Below are 17,643 nucleotides of genomic sequence, written 5' to 3' on the forward strand. Positions count from 1 at the left end.
AGCCAGGGTTCACACGGAGGGAGACTTCAGAGGCCACTCACAGAGCCACTGGTGCATCGCTTCCCAGGCCTGAGATGTACTCCTTCAGTGAGCCGAGAGAGAAGGAGGCGAAAGGCAAACCACTGGCCTTCAAGGAGCAAAGGAACATTTGGGGAATGCAGGCGTGGAAATACATCAGAAATACTAGAGATTAAGGGAAAACATAACTATTAAAAAGAAATTTTTAGAAGTGTATATGATACTGTAAAATCTGAATTATTAAACGTACTAACGGGGCTTCCCCCTTCGGCTCGCGTTTCTCCCTGCACCGCGTTTTCTCGACGCTGCTATTTTGAGCTCCTCCGCCGGGCTGGGTGACAAAGGCGCCGCCGCCGGCATTTTCTACCCGCGACTCGGCCACCCGGCCGGCCCTCTCGGCACCCACGGAATCCCCGAGGCCCCAAAGCACCTCCGGAAAGGATGCGCCGAAGAGCGGCGGCTTTCCTCGCCCCGAAGTGCGTTGGCTCCTCGACGGTCTCCCAACAGCTGCTAGGCCATCATCGAGACTGCGATGCCCCCTCCCATACAAAAGGCGACCTTGAGCGCCGGTAACAGGAAACACCCAGTCAGTTTCGGACAAATATCAAAATACCCTAATGGGATGAAGCCAATCTAAATGTGTAAAAGTGTTTAATTGCAGTATACTTGATGAAATAGTACTTTCCTACCTTCAAGCAGGCACGTGTAAAGTAACTACCCTTACAAACAGTTTGCAGTAGAAAGGGCCATAGAGACTTGCTCTAATAAATAGAAAGCAATTATGTAATTGACATGTTAATTATTAATAAATGCCTTTGTATGGGAAAAAGGGAGCGGAAATCAATTTCATCTTCACAGCCTTTCTATTTCCTAAGGACAGACACTGTCTTGTTCGTGTGTTCTCTAGAACAGTGTCTGTCACAGACTGTCCACAAGTATTTTTGGCATGTTTGTCACTAATTGCAAAAAGTGAGGGTCTAGCCTTAGTTTTGCAAGGAATTAGGAGGATTACCTTGGGCAACTAATGGGGATTCTGAGCCTAGATTCCCCTCCACCTATCACTCCCTTGTATGTTAGTGTCTGGGCCACCCCTTACAGCCACACACGTTGTACACTGACTCAGCCTTGGTTTTATGCCTTAATTTGTATAGTGTGTCTTAGGAAGCAGGGAACTTCTGAGTAGGTGAGTCTGAAGCACGTTTTATTCCTAAATTACTTGGTCAGAGAGGCTTTTCAGAAGGGTTTAACGTGTTTTGCTCTAAAATAAATAAGATGCCATCGGAACTCTTCCTTCTCCTTCATTCATTAAAATGTTTCTCACAGATTCAGCAAAGGCAGACTTCAGACGATACCTAGTTGAAATGAATGCAGTTCCAAAATGGTGAATCGTGCATTAACAGTCTTACAGCTGTTCCAGTTCAGAGGAGCAACATATAAATGTTACCAGCTGGCAGCCCACTGGCTGCTTGGAGAGTGCCTTACAGGCCCCATGGCAACCTTGGTGTCACCATGACCCAAGACTTCAGTCTCTGCTCTTACTCTCAAATTAAACTAGATTCAGCCTCTCTGCTACAGAAGTGAGATGTGTCTGCCACGTGGATTCATGTTTTCTCCCCGGACAGTGCTGCAAACTGGAGATCTTGTTCTTTGGCTTTTTCCAAAGGCTGGTTTGGTTTCACTCATTTTTTTTTTTTCCTTAAAACAGTTTGTAATATACTTGATATGTTCACTGCTTCCTGTTACCTTTATTTTATGGTTCAATGGACATTGCTAGACAAAAGTATTAAATCCATATTCTATACGGCTTTGTTAAAAAATTCTAAATCTTTATCTTGCCCACAGTAGCAAAAACAGATTGTAGTAGATCATTTTACAGCAGAAGGTGGTTAATGCCATGTTCTTTTGATGCTCAAATTTAGCCTTCAAGTTAAAAGGTTTAAGCATGAATTTTTCTTAGCAGACTGATAATCATTGTGATTTTATCAAAACCTGGGAATTAGGGAAGAAGTAAGGAAAACAAAGTACCAATCAACTTTAAGAAAGAAAAAGAAAAAACATAAAGCAACACTGATTTTGACTAGTGTGAAGCTAATTATTTTACGTTGCTTATTGAAATCAACAGCACACAGAGTGCCAGCATCCCCTCCCCTCACTGAATGACTAAGCACCTCGCGGGGCGTGGTCATCCGGTGGACTTGTACCACAGGCCTGGATCACGACAATTGTGGATGGCAGTGTAGAAACGCAGGATGTGGACGTGCAGCTTTACTTTACATCTTAGCAAGGTGCCTTTTCCTGAGGCTCACAGCTCTGCCATTTTTTTCAAAGGTTTCTTTGAAAAGAAATGACCGGTTTGTTGGTACCACGGATCCTTTCAGAAGGCTTCCTGCACCCGCCGTCAGGTGAAGCAGATGAGAGCTCTCCCTCCAGGGGGCGCCGTTCCCATGCAGTCTGTGGGTGTGCGCAGGGCACAGCGGCTCTGAGCCTAGGGAGGACGCAGGTGCTCAGGCACCTGTGACGACAGTGACTGAGAATCCTTCGTTCCTTACCGTAGGGATTTTACTGTTTTATGCCAAATTTGGCTATTGAATTAAGATAATACAATTTTACATTTTTACAATTTTACATTTTTTACTTACTTTTTCTTATACTTTGAGAAATAAATTTAATATCTGTGCATCTTGAAAGTAAAATCAGGCATATGATGCAATATATAATAAAAAGAATTTCACTGATTGAAAAGTTATCTTACATTAATATTGGAACAGTTTCTTTCTATTCCTTGACAGATTCTAACCATTGTCAGTGTCCAGCAATAGTTACTGTTAATATTTTTTTCCTCACAGCAATCACACGAGATAGAGAATCTCGTATCACGCCCTTTTTGCAGAAGGGGAAACTGAGCATTGTGTGTGAAATGTCTGCGTGTGTGTGGCCTTTCTGAAGGCCACACACACGCAGACATTTATGCCCCTGCTCCTTGAGGGCCTGTGCTCTCAAGACTCACTGCTCTGAAGTTAGATAGTGGCATCGGACTTACCATATGTCCCCCAAGCCTGTGTGTGACGTCAGCCTTGGCTGCGGTGGTTTCTCCAAAGATGCGCTTCTACACAGAGGCAGCCAGCACGCACACAGCTCCCTTCCCCGCGTGGCTCTCCTCTGTCACTGGCTCAGGGACCTGCCCTCTCCACTCTGTGTAAGTTCTCCCTGCTTTGTTCTCCTTCAGAGCGCTTGACACCACACGACATGCTCTAGATTTGTTTATTAGCCTGTCTCCTGCCACCAGAATGTAAGCTCTTTGCCTTTGCTCATTGCTGAATCCCCATCTGTTAGCACAGAGCTGGCATATTAGAGGCTCTTAAGAACTGTTTCCTAAATGGATGAAGACAGAGTGTTCCAGAGACACTGGTATACCTTCTTGACCCTGCGTTGATGGTTGATGGGTATTGGGTTGACTACTCAATGCTTAAGAATTATCTTTGGGAGATGGCGCTAAGGATCATGGTTGTCTGTTTTGTTTGTTTGTTTGTTTGTTTTGCGGTATGCGGTCCTCTCACTGTTGTGGCCTCTCCCGTTGTGGAGCACAGGCTCCGACGCGCAGGCTCAGCGGCCATGGCTCACGGGCCCAGCCGCTCCGTGGCATGTGGGATCTTCCCGGACCGGGGCACGAACCCGTGTCCCCTGCATCGACAGGCAGACTCCCAACCACTGTGCCACCAGGGAAGCCCATGGTTGTCTGTTTTTCTCTGTGCTTTTATATTTTCTATATTGTGCTTGCATCACTGTATAATTAAATTTTTAAAGGAGTTAAACTTTGTAACATATATGGGAAAAAACACCAAAAGTAACATATGTGGGAAGAAAACTACCAAAACTACCCAAAAAACTACCCAAACTACTGAAGTCATACTGTAAGGTAATAGGTCTTTTCTCCTCTTTTACAAGCTTTATGTAATATTTTTACATTTTGAAGACTTTTTTAAATGCATGTTGACCTAAGAAAAATATGGTGTCATATATCAGTTCAAAAGATAAATTATCGCTATTCCCACAAATAGTAGGATTTAACGCAACTTGGGGTAAGTTCACTTTCATTTTGAATCTGCCTTTGTGGTCTTCTTTACTCAGTCAGTTTCTCTCCTAAAGCAGTGGCTGAAAGTACAGCACTGTGAGATCATTCTGAGAGAAAGGTAGCGTGGGAAGAAGGTTTTTTAAATGTAACTTTTTTTTGCACAGCAAGGATCTTACATCCATGAAAAATACTCTCAAAATCATTTGTCATTAGAGGAATGAAAAGTAAAGCCACAACAGTATCCGCTACACACCTACTGGAATGGCTCATATTTTTAAAAAATTGGCAACATCCAGGATGTACGGTAGAGCAATTAGAACTCTCATCTGTATTGTAGTGGATTTTCTGACAAAGTTAAAAACGCACTTATCATACAACCTAGCGCTCTCATCCCTAGAGTTTACCAAGAGAGATGAAACATATATCCACTCAGAGACCTGTGTGCAAATGTCAACAGCTTTATTCGTGATTGCCAGACACTGGAAACAGCCCGAACGTTCACAGAATAGAATACTACTCAGCAACGAAAGGGAACAGACTACTGAGGATGTACAGCATTATGGATGAATTTGGAGAGCATGGTGCTGAGTGGAAGGAGCCAGACACAGTACGCTGTGACTCTATTTATGTGACATCCTGGGGAAGGCAAAACTGTAGGAAGAGAAATCAGATCAGCGGTTGCCAGGGGTGGGGATGAGATTGACCACAAAATGGCAGCTTTTTGTCATGATAGAAATATCCCCTGTCTCAACTGTGCTGGTGGTTATAGGGCACATATGGTTGCTAATGCATATAAATCCTACCTCAATACACATGACTTAATATTATATAGTAGATGGCTATGTGAAGTGATGATTACTGGTCAAATTTAGCCCTAATTCACAAATATGTGTATCATAGTATATAGCTAATTGTCCATTTATTTTTTTTCCCGCTCAGGGTCAGCTGTCTATTCTATGATTTGTGCCCCCTTTTACCCTCCACAGCAAAGGGGAATAATACAGGACTTTGCGTGTAGTAGTTGTTCATAAGTAATTGTTGTATGGTTGAAACTGAGAAGTAAAATAAACGGAAGCATTTAATGATTCAATAAAAGCAGTAAGCTTGGAATATTCATTGTAACTAGCAAATCTGAAAATTTAGAGTCAGGTACAGAATTATTTGTGATCCTCTAAAATAATGCTGGTGACTTGAATAGAGTCTATCTCCGGCTTCCTCTGTCTGGTGCTTGAATACCACTCCTGGTGGGTTGAAATCTGAATTCATTTGGTGACCAATTTTCCAAAGCTGGTGTGCCAAGATGAACCCACTTGAAAACTGTGGGCTCTCGTACTTGGCTGCAAGACCCGTCCAGCTGAGGTGGGCTGGCCCAGCATCTGTAGCCTTCATTGTGCTTAATGCTGGAACCATCTGCTTTCTGTCAGAGCTAGTGCCAACAAATTACTAATCTATTAGAGAAACATGGAAATAAGATTGCGCTTCTCATTCCTGGCTTTTCCTCTCATATTTTGCTTGGCTTCCATATTTGGTTTTTGTTTATTTTGGGGAGAAAGATATGTTATCGAGTAGGCAAAGTGGGGGGATGTGTGAATCATTTTTCACTCCTTCCACACGTTTTCAAAAGATGACGGAGAAAAAATCATATTCATGCTTATTGATAATAATCGTATTATTGTTGATGATCATGGTGATAGCTATCATTTTTTAGGTAGTTCTATGCTTGGCACTGAGCTAGTCCCTTTCTACCTATTCCCTGTTATTCTTGTTACTTTACCTGGCAAAACTGATGTTCTGAGAGGTTAAGTAACTCGTCCAAGGTCATGCCCCTAGGAAGTGTCAGACCAGTATTCAAACCCAGTTTCTAGAGCCTACGCTTTATCCGTTGCTGCCTCTTAAGCCATTTAAAGCCTTTAGAAACCATTTTTATCCAGGCATGTGAGTTTAATGAGGAAAGTCTTGAAAGTTTCAAGGAGAAGAAAAGGGGACTTTGTATTTCTTCTACCAAATAGAGGCCTCTATAATTAGAACATATTCCCTTGACATGTGCTTTTGAGTGCCAGTTCGTGAAATCAGCCTAACTGATTGAGGAAAAATAAGATTGGGGGCCCAGCACTCAATGGGCCTTTCTAAGGACAAGTGCACGCGTGCGTGTATGGGTGTGCATGGTGGTTGTGCTCTGACGCATACTCCACCCGATTACAGAATGCTTCCTGCTGTGCAGTGAAGACCAGCTGCTGAATTGAGCAAAGCGATTGAAGCCCAGCTCTTGTCTTCTTAGTGCATAAAATGAATGAAAAAGCTAGAAGTCAAGTAGAGGGTTACTGAACATCTCAGTTGTCTCTTTGTGTTCATTAAAATACAGCCCCTGACTGCCAGTTAAACCCAAGGTGCAGGAACCCAGAGTGACAGTGTTTCTCTGTTCCAAGTATGAACGGCATTCTACTTCAACTCTAAGCAGAATTCCACAGAATCAGGGACCTTACTCTCATATGCACTGTGGGCATAGTCTGCAACAACCAGGTGAATGCTTGTTTTGTAAGACAAGATGAAGGTGTCATTTCATTTCCTTCAAAAGCAAAGGGTACGTATGTTTTCACTGAATAAAGTTTCTTACCAAATGAGTCGCTTATCAGGTGTTGAGGGGGGTGGAAACTAGCCGCAGAGCAATAGCAAGAATATGTGAATTGACATCATTTGTGTTCAAAGTGTAAATGAGTTTGTTTCTTTTTAATAAAAGCAAGAGCCAGAAAGGCACCGCTGGATCTCACTGATGTTATCAGATAATCTGGAAGTGAAGGGCTGTGAGGTCAGTGGGATGGGTGGTGGTGGGGGGGGAGTCTCCAACCTGCTGCAGAGAAGAGTTTCGAGGACTGTGCTCTGAGAAGGCGTGGGAAGAGGCAGGACACAGCATCCTGCCCATTGTTCTGCGTCCCTCCCAACCAGGATGAGCATAAGGGGCCCTTTCCGCGGAGACAGTGTGATGGGAAAACCGACGGGGACCTTCTGTGTGGTCCCGTGGGACGGGAGATTCAGAGCAACCTCCGAACTTTTTATAAAGAACTTTGATAAACAGTGAACGGTCACCTTTTACTTGAAAACAGTATCAGTTTGATTACATCTGCAAAGGCAGAGTATCTTCATGCAAAGGCAGTTTAAATTTGAGGTGCTGGCATAAAAGACTAACTCACGATGCAATTCGGAGGCACCTGAGGTGATGTATGTTGAACCTCTCCTGTCCCTTCCTTCCCTTCCCTTTTGTTTTCCTATCCATTCCACCTCCTCGGACGGCCAGTGCCTCGCTCGGTTGTTCCTCTCCAGCCTTTCTTTGGCTTCCAGGGATATTCAGGGGAAAGTAGCTGCTGGCTGTAACAAGTCACTTTCTGTGTTGCTGGAGCATTTTCTTAAGAAGCTTGTCCCAAGACCTGTCTGTGGCGGGGCTCAGCAGATTAGGGCCACTCTGGCCGGCCGTTCGTGTTTGTAACGCAGGGGCTCCCATTTGTGTGTGTGTTGCTTCCAGCCACGTCAGGGCTGCAGTGGCAGTTTAGCTTTTGTTTTGTTGGTTGGTTTTTTGCGGTACGTGGGCCTCTCACTGCTGCGGCCTCTCCCGTTGCGGAGCACAGGCTCCGGACGCGCAGGCTCAGCGGCCATGGCTCACGGGCCCAGCCGCTCCGCGGCATGTGGGATCTTCCCGGACCGGGGCACGAACCCGTGTCCCCTGCATCGGCAGGCGGACTCTCAACCACTGTGCCACCAGGGAAGTCCGGCAGTTTAGTTTTGACAGACACCATCTAGCCCACAAAACCTAAAGTATTTAGTCTCCAGCCCTTTACAGAAAGTGTGCCCAGCCCGTGGTCTGTGTGAACAGTGACCTTCACACCGTCTCCAGTGAGTAATACACTTCATAGACAGCCACGTAAGAGAGCTCACGTGAGGCACCTAACAGAGCAAATACCGGTCAGTGCTGAATAGTCTGGGCTTCTTGCAGATTTGTAGGTGGTCTGCACTTGAGAAAACCTGCTTTCACGACTGTGATGATAATGTGATGTAAGTGTGGTTTTCCTTAAGTATTTGAGAGGCCAGTCAGGGGTGTGGCTAGTGGACAGCCCGGGTGCAGACTGTGGCTCTGAGGCATTTTAGCCACGTGGCCTTGGGACAGGCCACTCAACATCCCGCACCTCAGGCTCCTCCCTGAAGTGAGGGTGATAATGACCGGGACCTCTTAGGCTTGATGTAAGCGTTAAAGGAGGTAATGCAAAGAACTCGAAACTGAGCTTAGCACACAGTAAATATCAGTTGCTGGCTTTTATTGTTACTAATCCAACCCAATTTCTGCTGGAAAACCTGGAGAAGCTCCTTCTCACATTCAGAATAGGTCCCGGGCTTGGAAGCCTGGTATATGGGGGCCTCTTCCCTCTGTCCCCTTCTCGCGGCCCCATGAAGCTCAGCAGTGACTTGCTCTTGAGTTCGCCCCTTCGCTGTCTGTGCCGTCGTCCACGGCCTCTTCCATAGGCAGAGGCTCCCTCTGCCCTCTTCTGCCTTAATCACCATCCGACAGTAACCCCCTAGCATTTTTGCACTCAACGTTTGAGATACTTTACATGTTACGTCATTTAATCCTAACAGCAACTCTTCAAGTAGACAATATGGAAGAGGCTTATCTCTGTTTTACAGAGAAGAGAATGAAACAAAGAAAGATTAAAACGACTTAGCTATAAGGTCACATGGTCAGTATATATAGGGAGTCTTCCCTCAGCCCCACTTCTCCCAGATCCCAAAGCCTGCCCCACACAGACGCCTGCGTTGCGACCCAAGGTGGTTTTTCAAAACCTTTCACTCAACGCCCGACCATGGACAACCCCCCGTATCCCCACCCGACACAGACTTGTTCTTCTTTCTCTTACGCTTTTCACAGTGCGTTATCTTTTTGTTTTTGTATTTTTTCTCATCTTACCCCTGCTACTCCACCTTACACACACACACACACACACACACACACACACACACTTAGGTTGTGAGCTTCTCGAGTACAGGAATTGCATTGTATTTAACTTTACATTCCCTGTGCCTAGAACAGTTATGTTATATAGATGAGGAGATTCTTCCAGAAAGTAGTAAGGACAGGTGGAGAAACACTAATCCATATTCTACAGACACTTATCCTTTTGCATATATTTCGTTTCAACAGTCACTTATTGGGAGGCAGCATATTTTATTGGTTAATTACATGGGTTCCATAATCATTCTGCTTGAGCTTGAATCCTAACCTACTAGCTGTTGACTTTCTTCATTTGTAAGTGGAGTCATGGTCGTATCTACATTTCATATAATTATTGGAGAAAAGAATGAAATCATGGATGCAAAGCACTTAGCCCAATGTCTCACACATAGTATGGTTCAGCAATTATTATTATTGAAGTGGCATTATATATGCCTTCAATTTACTTGAATGTAGTTCATGTGCACTCAGTCCAAAGAAAAGGTGTGAAGGAGAGAGAAAACAAAACTACTGCACTAGTCCAGGCCATTCTACTCCGTAAGCACGTGCCCCGTGTGAGCAGAGATGGGAGGTGAGACTCTGGACGCTTATCTCAGTCTGGGACCCTGCCTGCTTCCCGTAGTGCCACCATCTCGCTGGGCTGAGTGCCATGCCAGTGCTTGAAACTTATTTCATGAGACGTGGCATCAAGTGCAAACCAGCCACTTTATCTGGTGCTCAAACAAAAGAAGTCTTCCAGACACCAGAGAAAAGCCAACGGTGCTGGATTAATGTCGCATTTCCACATGACACCTCCTGTGGAGTTTTGAAGGGTGATTTTGACCACATGTGCATGTTTTCTTACACCTTCTGAGCGCTTTATCATAACTGTCCAGTGTGGTCGCGATGTAGTGGTGCAGTCTCAGATTGGTGTTCACCTGCGGACTGGGGGCTGAAATGCTTATTTCAGTTGAATTTTGGTAAGAGTACGAGGTGCTGGATGAGCCAAAGCACCACTCAGCGCTAGCATCCCGTGTCCATTCACAGATGGTTTCAGTGATCAGCCTGGGTCTCCCTCCGTGTTACAGTGGTCCTGTGTGGCTCTTTGCCTTTGGAATGTGCAGAGAGCGCGTATTTTGACTGCCAACCTCATCAGCGCCAATAGGGGAAAGGGTTAATGAGGAAAATGACTAATGTTCTGTGTTGATGACACTGTTGGACACAAAGTGTTTCCAGTGAATGTTTTCACAAGTTCAAATATTAAGTAAAAGGCTTTAATTTGTGTTTGATTTTTGTTTAGGTAACTACTCCAGACCCCCAACATATAGTGGGGTGCCCAGTGCAAGCTACAGCGGCCCAGGGCCCGGCATGGGCATCAATGCCAACAGCCAGATGCATGGACAAGGGCCAAGCCAGCCGTGTGGTGCTATGCCCCTGGGACGAATGCCATCAGCTGGGATGCAGAACAGACCCTTTCCTGGAAATATGAGCAGCATGACCCCTAGTTCTCCTGGCATGTCTCAGCAGGGAGGGCCAGGAATGGGGCCACCAATGCCAACCGTGAACCGTAAGGCACAGGAGGCAGCTGCCGCAGTGATGCAGGCCGCTGCGAGCTCGGCACAAAGCAGGTATGCCGTCGGGCGGGCGGTCTGTGTGTGGATGTGTGCACACATGCGGAGCCCAGAGCTGCATCATCCCCGGCTCACACGGGGGTGGAGAGCAGCAGAGGGTCCCTTGGCTTGGCCATTCCTTTTGTGTTAAATATATCCTGTACCCTAAAGGTCAAGAGAAGTAAACAATAGATCGTGTTGTATGAGACATGGAAGAAGGAATCACTGGTGGGCAAGTCAGCTGTGGGAGGTTATTTGAAACAGCTGTGAATAGTCACTGCACCAAGCAACCTAGAGCCAGTGGCACGGCGAGTGTCTTTGTGGTTCCACTTAACACAGTGAGGTTTAGGCGGGAAAGTCTAGAGCCTAAAAACTGGCTAAAATCTAAAACATTCAAAAAGAACTTCTCCCTTTTTTTTTTTAACCTCACCATAAAAGTCTTTATTAAAATAGAAACTTTGTATGTGTACATATGTGTATTGTGTGTGTTTGTCTAAATGTATATGTGTGAGATTTATTACGTCACGTTCTTATGTTGTATTTTATTTTTCTGGGCATAGCTCTCTCTCTGTCCAAACCAAAAGGTGGTTAATAAAACAAGGATTATATTTCTGAAACTTTAAGTTGATAGAGCAAAGGCTCTAGCCTCTACTACTTACTTGTTTTTAATCCTGAATTTTAAAATTAATTCTTGAAGTAAATACTTGACCTGTATGAAAATAACTGAATTAAAAATTTAGGAGGCAAAGTGAATATGTTTTAAAAGACTCACATGTAAAAATGTTTGAATTATGTTTAACATATGTCAAGGTATGTTTTAAAACAAAGGACACTGACAGATATGTGTGAACATACGGTATCTTCAGAAGAAAAGAGAGAAGATTCTGAGTTTGTCAAAGGGAAATAAGAGCTTTTGTGTGTGTGTGTGTGTGTGTGTGTGTGTGTGTGTGTGTGTGTGTGTGTGTGTTTAAATGTATCCCTTTGTTGCTTTTCCTCTGAAGTTGCTATTCGGGAATGTTAGGGACCCTTCCAGTCTCACTGTTTGCTCCACATAATAAAATGAAAGTCAGTCATATTCTCTCTCCCCCTCTCTCCCTCTCCCTCCGCCCCACCCCCCACCCTCTCCTCCGCGTTACAATTACTTAGGATCTTCTGAACCCCAGCGCTATACCTCTGAACTGAACCTATGCAGGCTGTAGAGAGAATGTTTTAATAAACCTGTCCGTGAGGACTGGTTTGGCTGGTCCAGTTGAAGCTTTAATTTAGGTTTAAATGAATTGTCCATTGTCACAACTCAAAAAGCACAAGTTATTTCCTTTTTAAGGAGAAAGTACTTGTTGATTGCATTTGACATGAAGCCTTGGGTAGTGATCTGGGAAGAAGATAACTATAGAGATTAAGGCATAATTGTTTGATTAAAAAGCCTTGCTGTGCTCCCTTTCTGAATCAGTTTATATATAATTTTATATAAGTTACTGTATAAGTATACATCCATGCATTTTCATTTTCTATTCCTAATCGGTAGACCATTCCAAAGCCTCACCTTCACATTCCACCCATCAGAGCTCTCCAGGAGTTTGAATGGAGACTGTTTATTTTTTGGCTTTTACCAAAGTCAGAGCTATGCTTCAGAACTGTAAAACTGAGATTGGATCTGAGAATCTTACTTCTCTCTCTCCTTTGCCCTGTCCCCCACCCTTTTTTTGAAGGATTGTTCTCCAGCTCCACTGCCAGGTAGCTGCATGGTACAGAGTATTTTATGCCACATTCTGTAACCTCCACACCTATGTGTGGAAATAACATAATGGACAGGGGGATTCCTACTTGTCTACAGAACAAATCCAAAGAAGTTGTTCTTCTGTTCTACTTTAGGCCACCATACATTAGGTCGTCTGCTTATCCCAGCCAGTCTGGGGCTGGCGGACGCCCCATGTTTTCTTCCCAGCACCCCAACTATGGCAACTCTCAGGCTCCCATGATGAACCAGCCTGACCAGTACGGGTAGGTAGCAACATGCCCTGACTTGCTGCGGGTCCTGGGCATTTTTTTAAACTGTTAATGAACATGCCATCTGGCTGCGAAAGGAACACCCAAAGTAAGAGAGTGAAAGACCTAATAGGAAATCCATCTCAGAGGGGGCTGTCTTTTGTTTATTTTTGTTTGTTTTGGGTTTTTTGTTTGTTTTGTTCTGTTTCGTTTTTCATTCTCACCAGCAGTACTGTGGTAGTTTGGTGGAGACCTGCATGCCGTCCCCCAGATCCTGTCTTTGCATGGCTTCGGCATGGCTTCTTTCCTTCGTGCCTGAGAGGGAAACAAAAACTTTTATCTACGTAAAAGTAATGAAGTCACCTACTCCGGCGTCATGTCCCCCACTGTTGTCGTTGTGTCGTCTAGGACTTGTGTAGCACTGTTATCATGACTGTGTTATTGTCATTCCTGCCACTACAGGGACCTGCTTCCACACTCGCCCTGAATTCAGAGTGCGGTGGCCCCATGGAGCCCCACTGCAGGAGGCAGGGCTTAGGTTCTTAATAGGACTTGCGAGGGGCCTCGTGCCATCATCACTGAGCAGACATCTGCACCAACGATTTCTATTATTTCCTTCTCCCAAGGAGGTTTAGAATATTAAAGTCACCAGGAGAATACAACCAAATAATGCAACACAGAATTTTTTTTTCTAAACACAGTGTTGCCATATTATTATCAATTTCGACACAGGAATTACATACAGCAACAAAAAGTATCTCTCTTCTTTCCTACTACAAAACTATAATATCAGGCTGTCACTGTCTTTAGGTTAGTAAATACTCTTAAAGTATATTATTATTTTTACCGGTATCGTTTAGCATATAGTAATAATAAGATTATCTCATGTAGACTGAAGAGTGTTAAGGGGTTAGTTTCAGCAGAAAGATACGACAGTTTTGTAAAATAAAACCGGAAACAACCAACCAGCTTTGTTTAAAGACTAAACTTACGGAAGTGTGTTTTCACTACTTGTTATGAATGCATGACACAGAGGGCTTTTTTATAGCTTTATATTCAATATACATTTATTTAGGCAACAAGAGCAAATGATAATTTTGCAATTGAGAGTTCTAAATCCTGTAAACATGGCCCTAAATGTGGACCAACAAATAAAGAATTCTGTAAACATAATCCTAAAAGTGAACTAAGCATAGAATGAGGTAAACATACTTATTTTGGAGAAATCGTCTTTCCTCTTTTTTTCCTTTCTTGTGCTATTCTCAAGGTCACTTCATGAGTTAGTAGGAAGATAACAGTGGGGGGAGAAAAGCATTTATCATCAGCTGCTAATCCATAGGATCTGTCCTTTACCCACTCAGGAGTCCTATTTAGACCCACAAAGCTAGTTTGGCTGTGCCTTGCCAAGCCACATTAAGCAGCTGTGTAAAATGAATTTAAATGGCATGCACCAGAGTAAAATGTCTTTCACTGGGGCAGAAAATCAATGTTAGCTAACCAGCATGGGAAGATCAAATCTGCATTTCAGCCAGCAGCATCCAGAGAGCTTCCTTAGAATAATACAACACCTCCTTAATTAAAACTAAGAAAAAGGAAGATGTTGGAGGGATTCTTTGTAAATCATATGAAGCACAGTTGGCAAAGGCTCATCTTTGCAGCCCCATCTGTGTTAGCTCTGAATTTTGCCGTTTGCGTTTACACTATTCTTTCTAAAAAAGAAAGAAAAAGTTTTATTTCTATTTTAAATCTTCCTTCCTTTGCACTTTGCAATATACATAACCTCTTGTGCCCCCCCTTTTTTTTTTAAAGTAGAAGCTTGAATGTGAGAAAACATGTAGAGTACACGTTTCAGTGCTATGGGTTAGGAAATTTGATTTTCAACATGTTTTTGCTTTATCCTTAACAGCTCATTGCAGCAGACTTGTGTTTTTGCTTTTGTTCTTGTTTTCTTTCCCCACTGATAGCTCTGTCAGGGTAAAGTTAGGTTGGCAACTTGAAAAGCCAGTCCACTAAATGGCAGACTGTCAGGAAGAAGTGGCTCAAGCCTTTCAGAAACACAATATTCACAGAGTTGGTTATAATGACTTCTTTCTCAAGTCAGAATCCCAAAGGGCCTAGAGCCTAAGAAAGAATCTGCAAAAGACAAATTAGTGATGAAGGGAGGGAGCGAGAGAGAGAGAGTGTGTGTGTGTGTGTGTGTGTGTGTGTGTGTGTGTGTGTGTGTGCGCGCAATTAGAGACAGAAAGCTAACTGCAGAAATGAAGGATTATGGCAATTATGCTTCAGGCTTTTTCAGCTAGTTGGATGTAAAATAATATAGAGAAAAAACACACAGATTAAACTTGTTAGAAGCTGTTTTACTAATTCCTTTTTGAAGAGTGACATTGTGAGAGTAAAGCTGCTGCAGTGAATAAGTTCAGGGACATATGGATGAATTGTTTTTTCTTTGTCACCTTTTGAGTAAAGGACTCCCTCATTTTGATTTTCAGACAATTTACAATAGAATGTGATGAATCGTACTGTTCCGGTACTAGATTAGCTGAGTAATACTATACAATAATTTGAAGTTAGCAATTTATATGTAATATCTGTCCAGGACCTCCCCCCATACACATTTGATATACTTTTTTACTCAGAAGGTACCTTTCTGTGTTCAGTTTTAAAGCATTTCTAGATGATGTTCTGTTCTTTTGAAGTAACGAGAAACAGAGAGTGGGAAATACTAGTTGTCTTACTAAAAGCCTAGTCGGGGCTGGCGGATGACGTTCATCGTCAGCCCAATTCTGCAGCGTCATGTCGGAGGGACTCTGAGACACTGTCCAAGTACAGACGAGCCAAGGTTGGCCAGAAGTTTAGGAAGGACTTTGGCCTACTGCTTCTAAAGAAGCATTTCCATGAATCCCAGGCTATAACATAATCCTTCATATTTTTTGAATGATTGACCTCTATGCTTAACACACACACACGTAAAATAAATTTCCCTCGGTCATTTAGTGTGTTTTGCATTCATTCTTTCATTCTAGGTGGCACCCACCTGGTACCGTCCGACAGTTGACATCTCTGCCCAATATAGCTGATCTGTGGATTTGGATATTTCAGCGTTATCCAGAGGTTTTTTTTTTTCTTGGAAATGAGCTCCCAGGGTGATGCATGACTTCAGTGAACTTACGGAAGGCCTGGCAAGCCTAGACCTTTAAGCCATGGTAGATTTTGATTCCTTGAAGTCAGCCATCCCCAGCACCTCCTATATCTCAACTTTAATCAAGCCTTCGGTGACTTGAGATGGTTTGTGTCAAAGTCCTGGCACAGATCTTTAGGATAATATTTTCACCAGGATAGGTTCCAAGAGGATATAGAATTTCAGTTGTACAATAACAGAATTTTAGAGCTGGAAAGATTTTAGATGGCATCCAGTCTGTACCCCTCAATTTTATGATGAAGGAAACCAAGATCTACAAAGTTACCTGCCATGGGTTACATAGTTACAGGCGGGGCAAAGTCGACCCCAGGGCCCTGTCTCCTAGGCCTGTGGCTCTTCCTTCTACTTAGTGCTGTCTCTGTAGATTTTCTTTTTAAAAAAATCTCTTAATTTTACTTCTCCCTCATGTCTAAAGGCAAATCTATTGATACTAGTAGAAAGCAAATATTAATCAGTGTCTTATTGGAGATCCTATTTCTTGCATCGAAGTCTGAATTGTTTTTCTTTAGCTCAGCCTTTGTTGTATCTGAAAGGAAGGGAGCGCTTTGCTGTTTGCACTCAGACTACCTGCACATCGTGAGTAGTTTGTTTCTGGAACCACACACCTTATGAAGTGAAGTGACAGTTTACTTGATGGCACACAGTTGGGTTTGAATTTCTGTCCTTTTCACCCTTCGATTGCCCACCAATGGCGCTTTAACATGTTGCATTCTTGAGACTGGAGTGTAGCTGTTAAAATAAGGATTCTGAGTCGTGCAAGAGTAGAAACAGAAGTCGGCATTTTTACCCAGATAAATGCATACACCTACGTGATGCTGATACAAGCAATATCTGTCATCCTCTTCTGTCCCTTTAAAGACTCCCCATTGAACCAACTTAATATCAGACAGAGAAAGACTCTCAGACGTCTTAGTTTTTTTTAAAAAAAAAAAAAAAAAAGAACAAAAACGAGTCAACTTGGAAAGTCTCATTTCTCCTGCTGAGGAGGGAATTTTTATACTGAATATCACAGCCCTGCATCTGGAGACTTCCATCTTAATTCTTAAGTCATACCAAAAGCTAGGATAACTGAAATCAGCTTTTAAATATTTTTGTTTTTAGTAAAGTAGGAGATTAGGGATTTTAATTAATATTATTTTCCAATCTTAGCCACTCTTTAACAGACTGAATAAATTTCATGAAGTCTTAACCATAAGGTAGCTTGATCGGTAGCAGTCTAACTAGTGGTGTTGACGTGGCTGAATGTTTTGTGAGAGTCTGAGCAGTGGTTCCTCTGCTTGGGAACAGCTAGCTGCACGTACAGACCCTGGTGGATTGGGCCTACGTAGACGCTTATACCTGTGTCTTATATGCACCATCCTCGTCTTCCCCAATTTTGGACAATTAGGTATTAAAATAATAGCTATGATTTGAGAAGTCATGTTATTGAAAGACAAAGCGAAACGATTTCAAAGGCTTAAATAGAGTTTTAATTTTTACAATTAAATGTTAGCCTTTGTTTTAACATCTAAACACTATGCTTTAATTTTTAGCTCCTTCTTTGCCTTCAGAATTTAGAATTGGAATGCATGTTGCTGTGTTGGTATTTCAAGATTCTGATTTCAGTCAGACCTTTCAGAGTTCCAGAACTATTAGAGCAGCCATAAAGTACATTTATGAGTCTTCAAGTCAAAAAGTCGTAAAACACTAATTTTTAAAACACCAAGAGAGATTTTTTTTTTTAAAGTTTAATGAGATCCAAGGAATCGAAGTATGAAATGTACAGCAAACCTTTAATGGACTC

At 43.0% G+C, this 17,643-nt stretch overlaps 1 protein-coding gene across 4 annotated transcripts in view; it reads left to right on the top strand.

The window, feature by feature from the left end:
* The window catches only part of ARID1B (AT-rich interaction domain 1B), a 364,765-nt gene that overhangs the window by 289,387 nt on the left and 57,735 nt on the right, over positions 1–17,643 (top strand). For all 4 annotated transcript variants that reach the window (XM_024747857.1, XM_024747856.1, XM_024747858.1 and 1 more), the window contains one exon: positions 10,366–10,693. In XM_024747857.1, coding sequence (XP_024603625.1) covers positions 10,366–10,693 — 328 coding nt within the window. The remainder of the gene's footprint in view (positions 1–10,365; positions 10,694–17,643) is intronic.

Source organism: Neophocaena asiaeorientalis, unplaced genomic scaffold, assembly GCF_003031525.2.
Source record: "Neophocaena asiaeorientalis asiaeorientalis breed wild unplaced genomic scaffold, Neophocaena_asiaeorientalis_V1.1 scaffold123, whole genome shotgun sequence".
Taxonomy (NCBI): domain Eukaryota; kingdom Metazoa; phylum Chordata; class Mammalia; order Artiodactyla; family Phocoenidae; genus Neophocaena; species Neophocaena asiaeorientalis.